The sequence below is a fragment of the Paramisgurnus dabryanus genome, chromosome 24 (genome assembly GCF_030506205.2).
Source record: "Paramisgurnus dabryanus chromosome 24, PD_genome_1.1, whole genome shotgun sequence".
Lineage (NCBI taxonomy): Eukaryota > Metazoa > Chordata > Actinopteri > Cypriniformes > Cobitidae > Paramisgurnus > Paramisgurnus dabryanus.
The window spans coordinates 21,867,586-21,880,168 of NC_133360.1; the positions used below are offsets into that span (position 1 = coordinate 21,867,586).

The 12,583-nt window shown below is 34.2% G+C and overlaps 1 protein-coding gene across 2 annotated transcripts in view; it reads left to right on the forward strand.

Annotated features, from left to right (window-relative positions):
- Positions 1-12,583, forward strand: part of rnf123 (ring finger protein 123) — a 197,045-nt gene that overhangs the window by 60,163 nt on the left and 124,299 nt on the right. For both annotated transcript variants that reach the window (XM_065259459.1, XM_065259460.2), the window contains 3 exons: positions 1,540-1,627; positions 3,354-3,441; positions 4,151-4,235. In XM_065259459.1, the coding sequence (XP_065115531.1) occupies positions 1,540-1,627; positions 3,354-3,441; positions 4,151-4,235 (261 nt within the window). The remainder of the gene's footprint in view (positions 1-1,539; positions 1,628-3,353; positions 3,442-4,150; positions 4,236-12,583) is intronic.

Genomic DNA, 12,583 nt, shown 5'->3' on the forward strand with positions numbered 1-12,583 from the left:
CCTATTTTTCAGCCTGTCTGTCTACCTGTCTATTAACAATCTACCTACATATCTACCTGCCTGTCTGTCTATTTGTTAGTCTGTCTGTCTACCTGTCTATCTACCTACCTACATGTTTGTTTGTCTGCCTATCTATTTGTCTATCTGCCCTGTCTGTCTATTTATCTGTCTGTCTATCTACCTGTCTGTATGTCTGTCTATTTACCTGTGTCTGTCTGTCTGAGTGACTGCCTGCCTGTACATGTGTCTGTCTGTCTGTTTACCTGTCTGTCCATTTGTCTGTCTATCTTTTTACTGTCTGTCTACCTATATATCTATCTATCGATCTGTCTATCTACCTGTCTGTCTGTCTATATACCTATCTGCCTGTCTGTCTTTCTATTTTTATCTACCTACCTACATTCTATTTGTCTCTCTGTTTATCTATCCGTCTGTTTTTCTGTTTGTCTGTCTGACTATCTACCCATTTGTCTGTCTGTATCTACGTACCTACCTACCTTCCTATCCAGTGCAGATAAATCCCATTCTTTTTCTCTCTCTTCTCTCTGTTAATATTTTATTCACAATATCTGCAGAAAGAGCTCAAAAGGTGAACAGAAATATGTGAACTCAGTTTTTTGACTGTTATAATGGTAATTCTGTAACTTAATATAGCCAGTGGCATGTACTGTTCATCACTGTGGTTCATTTCTTATGTGAAGGTGTAATTAAAAGCTTCCTCTTTCTCAGCTCACTGGCAACATGAAGTCGTTTGCCTGATGTATCTGTTTAAGACTAAGACTGTGAAATGCACCCGACTCGTGATTCACGAGAAGTGAAGTACTATGCAAATGAACAGATGTTATTAGACACGACCCATTTATTTGAATTGCGTTTCATATGCAGGCTTATTGTAATGTTCACACTCTGTTATGCAGATGTATCCAGTAATTTTTTGTGGCACATTTGTCTTGTTTCTCGTGTGGTCCGTTACTAAATGTTTATTGTTAAACAAGACTTCACACACACAAAGCTTTTGTTTTTTTTTTACACGACTTTGGTTTACTTTCAGCTCCCGCAATAACTCAAGCACTCATTTTTTATCGTCCACTGTTAAATTAAATTTTAATGTTAATGTCATTCCACTTTGTCATTAACTAAACTAAGATTTTTTATCTAAACAGAATAGATATGTGATGTGTTAAATTGTTAATGCTTTCAAAATTCAAGTTTTTTTAAAGACCCCAGGAATCATTTTTTTGTCCTCATTTGTTCGTTGTGAGGTCATGATATTTATGCTTGTTTACTCCTAAACGTTAACAAAATTCACTTTTAGTAGCTTTAAAAATGTCTAGTCTCTTATATTCTGGGAAAAGATCCAAAAAAATTCTTTCTAAAATGAAAATGTTGGTTAGTTGATTAAAAAGGCAGATTTATTTGTTGTCCAACCCTACATTTCAATAGGAAGTACATTTAAATACATAACACTTGACATTTACTTCAGATAAAAAAATGTTCCCTTCTTCTTTAACATTTAAAAAAAAATGTTTTACTTCCCAGATATTAAAGATTCTCTGATGCAGGCTTTGGCCAGTTACGTGTGTTATCCACAGTCCCTGAGAGCCGTCGAGAGGATCCCAGAGGATCAGTAAGTGCTTTTGTTACTATAGCAAACACAAAAGCGTAAATGTTTGTGCTATCATGTTAACCAACTTCACCTAACTCACTGGGCAATATGAAAATAGTAGACCTGAAAAAGAAAATGTAGACAGCTTATGATGATGTCCTCTATAGTGACTTTTGTCTTGTTTTCAGTAAAAATATCAAAAAATTCTTAAATTAAGATGCTTTTTCTTGATGAGCAAAACAAACCAAGAAAATAAGTCTAGTTTTTAGACCAAAAATATCAAATTTAAGTTATTTTGTGCGTAAAACAAGCAAAAAAAGTCTGCCAATGGGGTAAGCACATTTTTCTTGAATTTTTTTTAAATTTAGTGTTTAAGAAATTTTTTTTTAGCTCATTGGCAGATTTTTTTATGCACAAAATCACTTTTTGGTCTAAAAACTAGACTTATTTTCTTGGGTCATTTTGCTCGTCAAGAAAAAGCATCTTGATTTAAGAATTTTTAGATATTTTTACTGAAAACAAGACAAAAATACTAAGAAATTTTTTTCTTTTTTTGCATTGTAGTGTTTTTGTCTTGTTTTCAGTAGAAATGTCTAAAAGTGTATTATTGTGATAAGAAAAATCCCCTTAGAAAAAAATAAATTTTTTAGACAAAAAATGTACAATTCAATTGAATTTTGTGAAATTTGTGCCTAAAACAGCAAAAATATCTGCCAATGGGGTGAGACATTTTTTCTTAAATTACACTGCAAAAAAAGATTTTCAAGAATGTGTTAGTATTTTTGTATTGTTTTCAGTAAAAATATCTAAAAATTCTTAAATTAAGATGCTTTTTCTTGATGAGCAAAACGACCCAAGAAAATAAGTCTAGTTTTAACACCAAAAATATCAAATTTAAGTGATTTTGTGCATAAAACACACAAAAAAAAACAGAATTTAGTGTTCAAGATTTCAAGATTTTTTTGCTTACCCCATTGTCAGATTTTTTTGCTTGTTTTATGCACAAAATCACTTAAATTTTATATTTTTGGTCTAAGAACTAGACTTATTGTCTTGGTTCGTTTTGCTCATCAAGAAAAAGCATCTTAATTTAAGAATTTTTGATATTTTTACTGAAAACAAGACAAAAATACTAAGAAATTTTTTCTTGAAAATAATTTTTTGCCTTGTTAATGTTTAAGAATTTTAGAGTTTTTTTCTTACTCCATTGGCAGATTTATTTACTTGTTTTAAGCACAAAATCACTTAAATGTTGTATTTTTGTCTGAAAAAAAAAAATTCTTAGGTCACATAGCTTATCAAGAAAACGCATCTTAATTTAAGAATTTTTGGATAATTATACTGAAAACAAGACAAAAATACGTACTATAATACGTAAGAAACTCATTTTTTTGCAGTGTAAAAGTGTCATTTGTGCTCGAGTTGCATTACAAATTGTGTTCAGACATTTATTATTAGTATTAAAATTCAGTATCACATAAAATTAAATGTAAATAGCTAGAAGGATGCAATAAAGCAACATTTATAAACATTGTCTAGTATTATAACTTGTAAACATGTCTGATGATGAAAAACCAAAACCTTAGACTAGGACTAATCAGATCAGTCTTTGCAATATTGTTGTATGAAAGCTTTTTTGCTCTGTAATCCATTTTTCTTTGGTTTATATTGGTTTTGTCTCGTACGTTTTTATTATATAAATAACACCATTAATGGACAAAGTTAAATATACTGTGATATCTCTCAGGCGGATGGCTATGATGAGGAACTTACTGGCTCCATATGAACAGAGACCCTGGGCTCAAACCAATTGGATTCTGGTTCGTCTCTGGAGGGTACGTTGCATCATTTTTCATTTTTTTCTCTAACTCTCATAATTTCTCTCAAGCCCCTCTACCCTCCTTTCTCATCTTTCTTTTCATCTTCTCTTTACCCTTCCACCCTCATGATGTCATCAATAGACTCCAGCTCAGAATCGGGGCTTTACATCAAAGCCATTATGCGAAATATCACTGCTGCCGTTTCCTTGTAACATCGTAAAAAGGCTCTGACGAACCAGCGACTCCCATTTTATTGTTTTAACTTTTTTGTTCTCGAAAAAATGGGTGCATTGTTCCGTATATTCCAGAGAAAGCTTCATTCAGTCTATTTGTCTGAGTTTGACTCATTTTTCTACTGTAGTTCTTCAAGTGTTCTGTTTTATTATTTATGAAACAAAACTCCAGGCTGTGAATGGCAAAAGAGGGGATTAAGTTGCTTTAGTAGTGTGTGTTGCCATATCAAAGAGATGCTGCTTTGACATTGCATCTGACATGTACTGTGTAAGATGAGTACAGAAATAAAACCATACCAGGTCTTGTTCAAGTAACATTTGCAAAGGTGATTCTTGTAAATCTTGATTCTGGAAAACTTGGTTATAATTACGTTAACCGTTTTGAATTTGGGTGTGTTTCCTGCATTCTTTACATACACTGAATAATAATTTCTTTGCAAAAAACTTTGCAGTTTATGTGTGACTTAAGATTGTCTTTGTCTTGTCTTTAGGGTTGTGGCTTTGGCTACAGGTACACTCGCTTACCTCACCTGCTGAAGACCAAACCTGAGGATGCCAACTTACCCAGTCTGCAGAGTGAGTCATTCACCTTTATTTAATCAGAAATACTTTTGTCGATAAACTTTCTAGTACCAAACAAAGTTTTTTTTCTTATATCTATGGGTGTCTAACCTTCTGTGCAAACAAAATGTTTTGTTTGATATTCAATTGATTTTTATAAAGATTTTAGTTTTGCCAAAATAATGTAATGTAAGTAGGGCTGTGACGGTGGTTATAGATTGTGTGTGTGTGTGTGTGTGTGCGCATTATGGAGGACCACAAGAGTCATGCAAAATGTAATAAAGAACTTCAATATTTAATAACTACCTGGGGTGCGTTTCCCAAAAGCATCGTTAGCCAACGAACATCGTAAGTTCCATCGGTACTATTGTCACTCAATGATTTGGTGTTTCCCGAAACCATCTTTCAAACGAACATTCGCAAATTGCATTGCTTGTGTCGTTGGAACGACAGCTCTTGACCTGTGGTTAGAAGCATCGTTCCTTGTTATTATAATATGTAGACTTACGTTGATCATGCTATAAAACAAAATAAGAAAAAACATGTAGTACAGTCAATATCCATCATTGTAAATATATTAAAATTTTATTTTACGTCTTTAAATTTGTAAACAGAATGAAAGCGCTGCATTTGAAAACTGCGCATGTGCGCAGCCCTATGAGCTTTAAGACCCTGGGGAATCCCTGGGAGTAGTGACGTAAGAGGGAACTTGCGCGTGAATTAAATATCTTGAAAATAAACGATAGATAACTAAATCACGATAACAAAATCAGTCTTCCGATGCAATATATGTTATTTATAGCAATAATCTGACATTAAATCGATTTGCACAGATTAATTAGTACTTCGCCTCCCACGTGACATCATCAACGATGTTGTTAAACCAACATCGTTCAAACAACGAATGTGCGACAACGTAACTATGCTTTCGGGAACAAGGTAGTTAGTTTTTTCAACGATGCATCGTACTATGGTCGTTCAGCAACGAGTTACGTCGTTATTTGGGAAACGCACCCCTGGACAATAAAAATAGCAATTAATAGATTGGTTTAAAAATTCATGAATTCATCTATAAATAAATAGACAAAGTTACAAAAAAATAATTATGTAAAATTTTATTAGGCAATAAAAAGTGAGATTATAAAAATAACGTAGAAATGAAACATTAATACATTAATAAATAGTTCAAAGTAATATAACAATTTACAAAAACAACATAAAACACTCAATAAGTTCATCATTTTAAATTGCATTTATACATTCTTAATTAAATTCAAAATGTATTTCAAAAAGCGATTTAAAAAGAGAAATAAATAACTGGATTTATAAATTGAACTACATATACAGGTTTAAATTAGGCATTTAAAAGGGCATTTCCAATTAACATTTCTGTTTTCATTTCCCGATGGTTGTCCTTATTCTTTTCGCTATTCGATTTGCTTTTCGTTTTAGCCTCTCTATTTAGCTTTTTTGTGACTCTTTGGGTCCTTGCAAATGGTCAAATGAGAAATGCAAATTAGCTATGGCCAGGTGGATGTAACAAGCTCGCTGATTGGCTCTGATTGTACGTCATGTGCAGATTTATAGATCTCGGATGAGGACCCAAAGAGTCACGGAAAAGCTAAATATCACACTGTATCTCACTGAAGGGGCTTATTTCATGATAATAACCAGCTGTGCCTGTACATTATCCAACTTATTACATGGCTTTTTACCTCACCAAAAAGTTAAAGTATATTAAATATTTATTTGAAATATTTCATTAGCTCATTTTTAATGAATGCAGACCTTCCGAGAGAAAAAAGTATACTTTCGGTTTTAAAGTACAATACTTTCAAATGTCAAGAAAACAATATTTGGTTTAATCATTTGTAAATATAATGTCATATATGTTATTAAAATACATATTAATATTTGTATACATTTGTATTTATATTTATGTTTGTATACAAACTTCATGTAAAGAGTACTTGGGTTCTTGAAAGGCGCTATAAATAAAACATTATTTTTATTAGTACAGTGTTTCCTCTAGGATTTTTTCCAGCTGTGGCGGCAGGGGGCGCCCATGATGATTATAAATGCACATTATTTTTTTAAATGTAGAATATAGGCTACAGTAAACTAACATGTATTTTTATAATTTTCATGCTGTCATTTACTTTTCCTTATATTTATAGCATATTGCTTTTCTATGTTTGATCTAAACTGTATTTTCTTAAAAAAAATACGTTTTATAGATTCGTACGGATCTTTCATTGTAGTTTTAATGTAGTGTGCAAGTTCGTGCTCGTGTTTAGCGTTACAGTTTCCTGTTGCAAAGTCACGCACATTCCTGTTTGATTATCCGCACAGCTGTGATTGACAAAACACCCGACCAGTTATCAGAGTTATTTTTTTTGGACAAATATCTTCTCATTTAATGTGAAGCTTTGTGAGTGTCGATCTGAAGAACGGAAGATTGACAGCTGAGCGCTCAGCAGCGCGCTGCGCTTAATCCATATTCTGAATAACTAATGGCCTGATAACTTGATAATATGAGTACAGTGATTCCAAATGAATGTCCAAAAAACTCGTAATATGTTAAATCGAAAGTTTAATCATGTCTTTTCTCGCAGCCCTGCGCTGCATCGGTGTGCGCAGGTGAACATCATACGCGTGATGACCTTGCACCTTAAATTACCCTACATTTATTGTCATACAGATAAAAGTAAAACAACATTCGAAACTGTAAATGTTGTATTTTTAATTTGTGTAAACTCATAATAAGGAGAAAACCTTGTGCTTATTTAAAATCATTAAAAACATATGACGTGCTTTCTGCTGCTTTGGTTTTACAGCGGTGGTTTATCCACGGTAGAATGTATATAGCGGAAAGTATGTAGTATTATTATTTATGTATTTATTTCTGTGTAATATTAAACTGGACCCTTTTAAAAATAATTTGCTTTATTAGTTTTGAGCAGTTGTCATCTTGGAATAACAAACTTGCAAATGTTGCGACTGGCCAATCAGAATCAAGCATTCCAACGAGTCATGTAATAGGATTGTTTACGTTTATGTTTACCTGTGCTAATATTTTCACAAACATTTTTAGGGCTAGGAACTATTTTAAATGTGACATAGAATGATTGAACGGCGTATTTATCCTTGTTCTGTGATGTGACATGTAGACAAACATTTTTTTTGTTTGGGTCTGTAATGCCTTAGAAGCTTCCTAAAAACCTCTCTCAGATAGCTCTTTTACCCCTCGTTCAGACAGCCAACCACAAGCAGTAGCAGAGCGACGCGATCTCATTCATTTCAATGGAAACCTGGCGACTTCCGGCGACACGAGCGACAGTGAACGTTGGCGACCGTATGGGCGTGTCCAGCGACGCGAGAAAGTTAAGAAAAGTTTAACTTTGTGGAAATGTCGAGCGACTTTCGGGAGCGACTACCAATGAGAACAAAGCAGTGGAGTTCACGTCATCCTTCTCTCGTCAGTTACTGGCGTGGATGGTACTCATTTGTTTATGACAAGCAGATTTAGAAACGCCTCATTGAAAGAGACAGGCGACACACAGCGATAACGTCGCTGGCTGTCTGAACGAGGGGTTAGGCTGGGGGATTTTAAACAAGTGGTTTTGCACCAATTTTGCTCCCCCTACTGGCTTATCTTGCAATCTCATTACTGATTGGCTGACTTTGCTGCCATTTAATTTTATTTTAAAGTGGAGGGGCAGTGAGATGCCTGTGATGTCATAAGCATCAGTTTTTCAGATTGGGCTGTTTTCTGGCTGACATTTCTAAAAGAGGAATTTCTATGAGACTGAGATGTTTAGAATGTCTAGCACTTTTTGTATGTTTGTGAATGTGGTAGACTACCATTATTCAACAAAGACAAGGTAAAAATGATTTTTCATTCTCTGTTCACTTTAAAGTTAAATGGGGAACCATTTTTAGTGCTACAGTATATAGCACCTATAAAGCAACATCTACGGGTGATATAGCACCACTATAGCACCAGATATGTTTCTATATAGCACAATATGGTTCTACACAGGTGCTACACAAGTACTTAAAATGGTTCCCCAATGATTACGAGCCAGTGAACCACTTTTAGTGCTATTTAGCAACGTTTGTTTTTAGATTGTGTACATTAAATTAATACTTTAATTTTATACATAATAATTAATACACTTATTTAGCCATCTACTTGGCCTGTTTTGATTTCCTTATTAAAAATCTTATTAAGTGTGTGCGTGCGTGCATGCGTTTGTGTGGTCCTATACAGTCGACAGGATTTAATTAATGCCTTGTGTATTCCAGTCAGAACAAAGCACTAAATCTTCATCACTCTTTGCTCAATACATGCAGAGACTCATTTATATTTTTCATTATCAAAGCAAACAAATACGTTTGAAGAGTCGTTTATACTTCTAACCAGCTGCTGTAGACACAAAAAATAATGTACCAATCATATTTTTGTTACATTTCCTCCGCAAAACAATGTTAGCATCTTAAGATTTTGTTGTGTTTCTGAATCCCAGCTGTGTTCAGGTTACTAAAAACTAATTTTGCCCATAAATTATCAAAACATACACGGAGTTTAAAATGTTGTTAATTAATTAGTTTTTGCTTCAGTTTTTTATAAATTTGGTAAAAAATTTACAGATTACTAACAACTCGTCAGGGAAGCTTCATTGGCAGTGAAATGTTTTCTCTTAATTGACGAGATAACTCGTCAATGGCGGCGAAAGAGTTAAAAACAACTAATATTATGTGATAAAAAATATGCTGATTTAGCTGGTTTATTTATTCTGCTACTATATATTATTACATAAAAATGCGATTACAGTTCAGAATATATACAACATAAACTGCTTATTAGTTAATGTTTATAATAGTTCTTAATGTGTTTGTGCATACCGTATTTTCCGGACTATAAGTCGCACTTTTTTTCATAGTTTGCCTGGTCCTGCAACTTATAGTCAGGTGCGACTTATAGACTGTTTCATCGGACGCACGTGATACACGTCTGGATCCGAACCTTACTTCTGGTTTTGTTTTTTTAATGGTCTGACTAGTTGCTAAACTGATCTTTTGAACAAATGCCTCGTCGAAAATAAAAAATGTTTTGGTTTCCTAGGTAATCTATGTGTTGTTTTTTGCTTGTTATATAAATAAACTACGTTTAAAGAACTTTGTTGTTATTTATTCTTAGCGGAGTTTACCGGAAGTTACGTGTGGACCGCGACAGCCGCTTGTTTATGTTATTAGTGATGAAATGGTCTATATGTCAAAATTTATTAATTCTGACTAACATGAACCAAAAGAAAACATTACCACCTACAGCCACGAGAGGGCGCTATATGTTGCTGCTGTAGCCTACCCATAAAAAAAATGTTAACTGAAACATTAACTTAAAGACAATGGAGAAAGACTTAACAAAATGCCCCCCAAAAGAATAATAATTTTCTAAATAGATGCAACTTATAGTCCAGTGCGACTTATATATGGTTTTTTTCCTCCTCATGATGCATTTTTTGACTGATGCGACTTATACTCCGGAGCGACTTATAGTCCGGAAAATACGGTACTTTTGTAATGTTTTAAATGAAAAAACTAATAATTGTAAAATAAGCAAATCATTTGAAAAGCTCATGTCTCCAACTAGTGCGTAAGAAGTGATGTAATCATATTTTTGTAAAACAAAAACAACACTGAATACATGTAATAGTTTAATATGTTTATTATAATTTGTTCAAATATCTTATAATGTGCAGAATGAGAAACATGCTATCGGACAGCGTGAAGCTTGATGTGTTGTCAATAAAAACTCAAACAAGTCAATTAAAAATTGCCGTTTAAAAAAAAACTCACACCAAATGGATAGGTGTGACATTTAAACCATATAATGAAATTCACTAATTCTTAGTCTATTCCATGTACAAACACTCGACTGACTTTACCAAGTATGCCTCTGCTTTTATAGTTGTGCATTAAAGATCCCTCACCCCCAAGCAACAACACAAAATGATTGAATATATCTTCATATGATATATCAAGCCACTTCTTAATTTTATCCTCCTACTGGATCATACATGGCAGGTGTAGTAAATTTTTACCTTAACTATTTAAATAAATTTTATGATTATTTCTATAGGTATAGGTAGAAAAATGTAATACCGGTGCATCTTCAGAAATTAAATATTTGTAATTTAAAGGCGGGGTGCATGATTTTTGGAAAATGGAGTCGGGCCGAGTACCAAAACACACTTTTCACCAATCAGCAGTAAGGGGCGTGTCTACTAACCGACATCGTTGCCTGGGTTGCGTATGTGTGGGGCGGATCTATCAAAAGAAGGTCCAGAGTCCTTTGGGGTAGGGGCGTGTTTGTTTAGGTGATTTCAAATGTCAACATTGGCTTTTGCACCCCCCACCTTTAACACATTAAGCAAGTTTCATGTAACATTTTTACATGTCTCAGTGCATTATGGGATTGTATTCTTTGTGAAAGATACATTTAGATATCCTATAAATGTAAAAAAAAAATATTTATAGCCTTTGTATATCTGTATTTCTCAAAATCAACCTTATTGCCAAGTAAGTTCACATAGAAAATGGAGAAATTCTGTTTTGTTGAGTATATGTAAAAGCCTCTGTCATTACCACATAAGCCCTTGTTTCCTAACCTGCCACTTAGCAATAAGCAAAGACGGACATTTAATTAAACATAAAGGTTGTGTCTCGATCAGAGACCTGCACCTCGCCATCTAATGAGTAGCTTTATATAGAGCAGTAATTCTCAAAGTGTGGTCCGGGGACCACTAGTGGTCCGCCAAACCACCCCAGTGGTCCGCCAAAAGATGACCTAAACTAGGCAAGTGTTTATACAATCGTCACTTATTTAAGTAGATTTTTAATGCACTTGCGAAACTGTGATAGTTACTTACTAACGTAAAAATGGATCGGTTGGCTAAACCAAAGAGGAGTCAAAATAAAAGATCAAGCGTCAACTGAATACAGCTGAAATCCACAGATCTATTAGTTTTGTAATGTACTAGTTTTTGTTTCATGTGTAAAATCCCTGTAATTTCAGTGATTTTGGGCATTAAGGCGAAATTTTTTTTCAGTATTTTATTGTTACCATAGTTTAGGGGTGTAACGGTACGCAAAAATCACGGTTCGGTGCGAACCCCGGTTTTGAAGCCACGGTTCGGTTCATTTTCGGTACAGTAAGGGAGAAATGCAAACATTAAACTGCAGGTTGTTTATTACTTTAAACTTTTTTTTACAATTTGTTTACACTTTTTTAAACACTTTATTAAAGTATAAAATATATATAAAATGAAAAAATAATAAATAAAATACTACTGCAAAGTTATTTTTTACATTATTTTATAACAGAAGGTAACTCTTATCTTAACCTTCTCTTAAACTTTTTCTACTAAAACCTTGAACTAACAAATTCAATTCCTGAATACATTTATGAACTATTAGCCTACATTTTTGCCACTAAAAATTTTCTGTTTTGATTTATTTTGGATTGTTTAACTCACAGAATTGAATTGGCTATGTACCATCTCTGTATAAAAATAATATTACTGCTCTATGTGTAACTGCATAGCAAGCAACATGATGATATACTTATTATACACTCATTTTGAGATTAGTGAGCTGCATACATAGCCATCTTTGATCTTTTGCACGTTTCTCCTAATCTTTGCTTGTGTCATCAATGTAAGCTGTGACTTTACTTACGAACCCCTCCGCAGCTGAGTAACAGCTGAGTAAGCCCGGGTTACAGCTCTTCTCTGTCCCGACCAGCTGATCTCATTGTGACAATGATATGATTGACGTGATATGCAGATGAAAAATCTGATCACGCATTCCTTATTCTTGCTGTCACAGAAAGCGCGTCTCATGAATGCGTAGCAACGAAAGACGTGCATCCTCTCACGCACTTTTGAAAGAACAAAGCAGCGCGTTGACACGCGTTTAACATGCGCTTTTAGATACGACACGTAAACGTTTACATCAATAATCAAACGGATATACAACTAAGTAAATAAAAATCTTTCTGCGGGCCGAATTATGTTATATGTTTGACAGAAGACTTGCGCTGAACGCGGAGACTTCCGCCACTTAAAATGTTCGTGCGGAAACGCACGTATTATGTTCCGCACAGGCGCACACAAAATACTTTCGGTGCACGTGCGCACCGTGCCGAAAGCCCTGAACCGAAACGGTCCGGTTCGAATACACGAACCGTTACACCCCTACCATAGTTACAACCATAGACTTCATATACCCACCATCTCAGTTTTAAACTAATGGCTCTTTGTAATGACATTAAGTGGGACCTAGGCTGTTATACTATG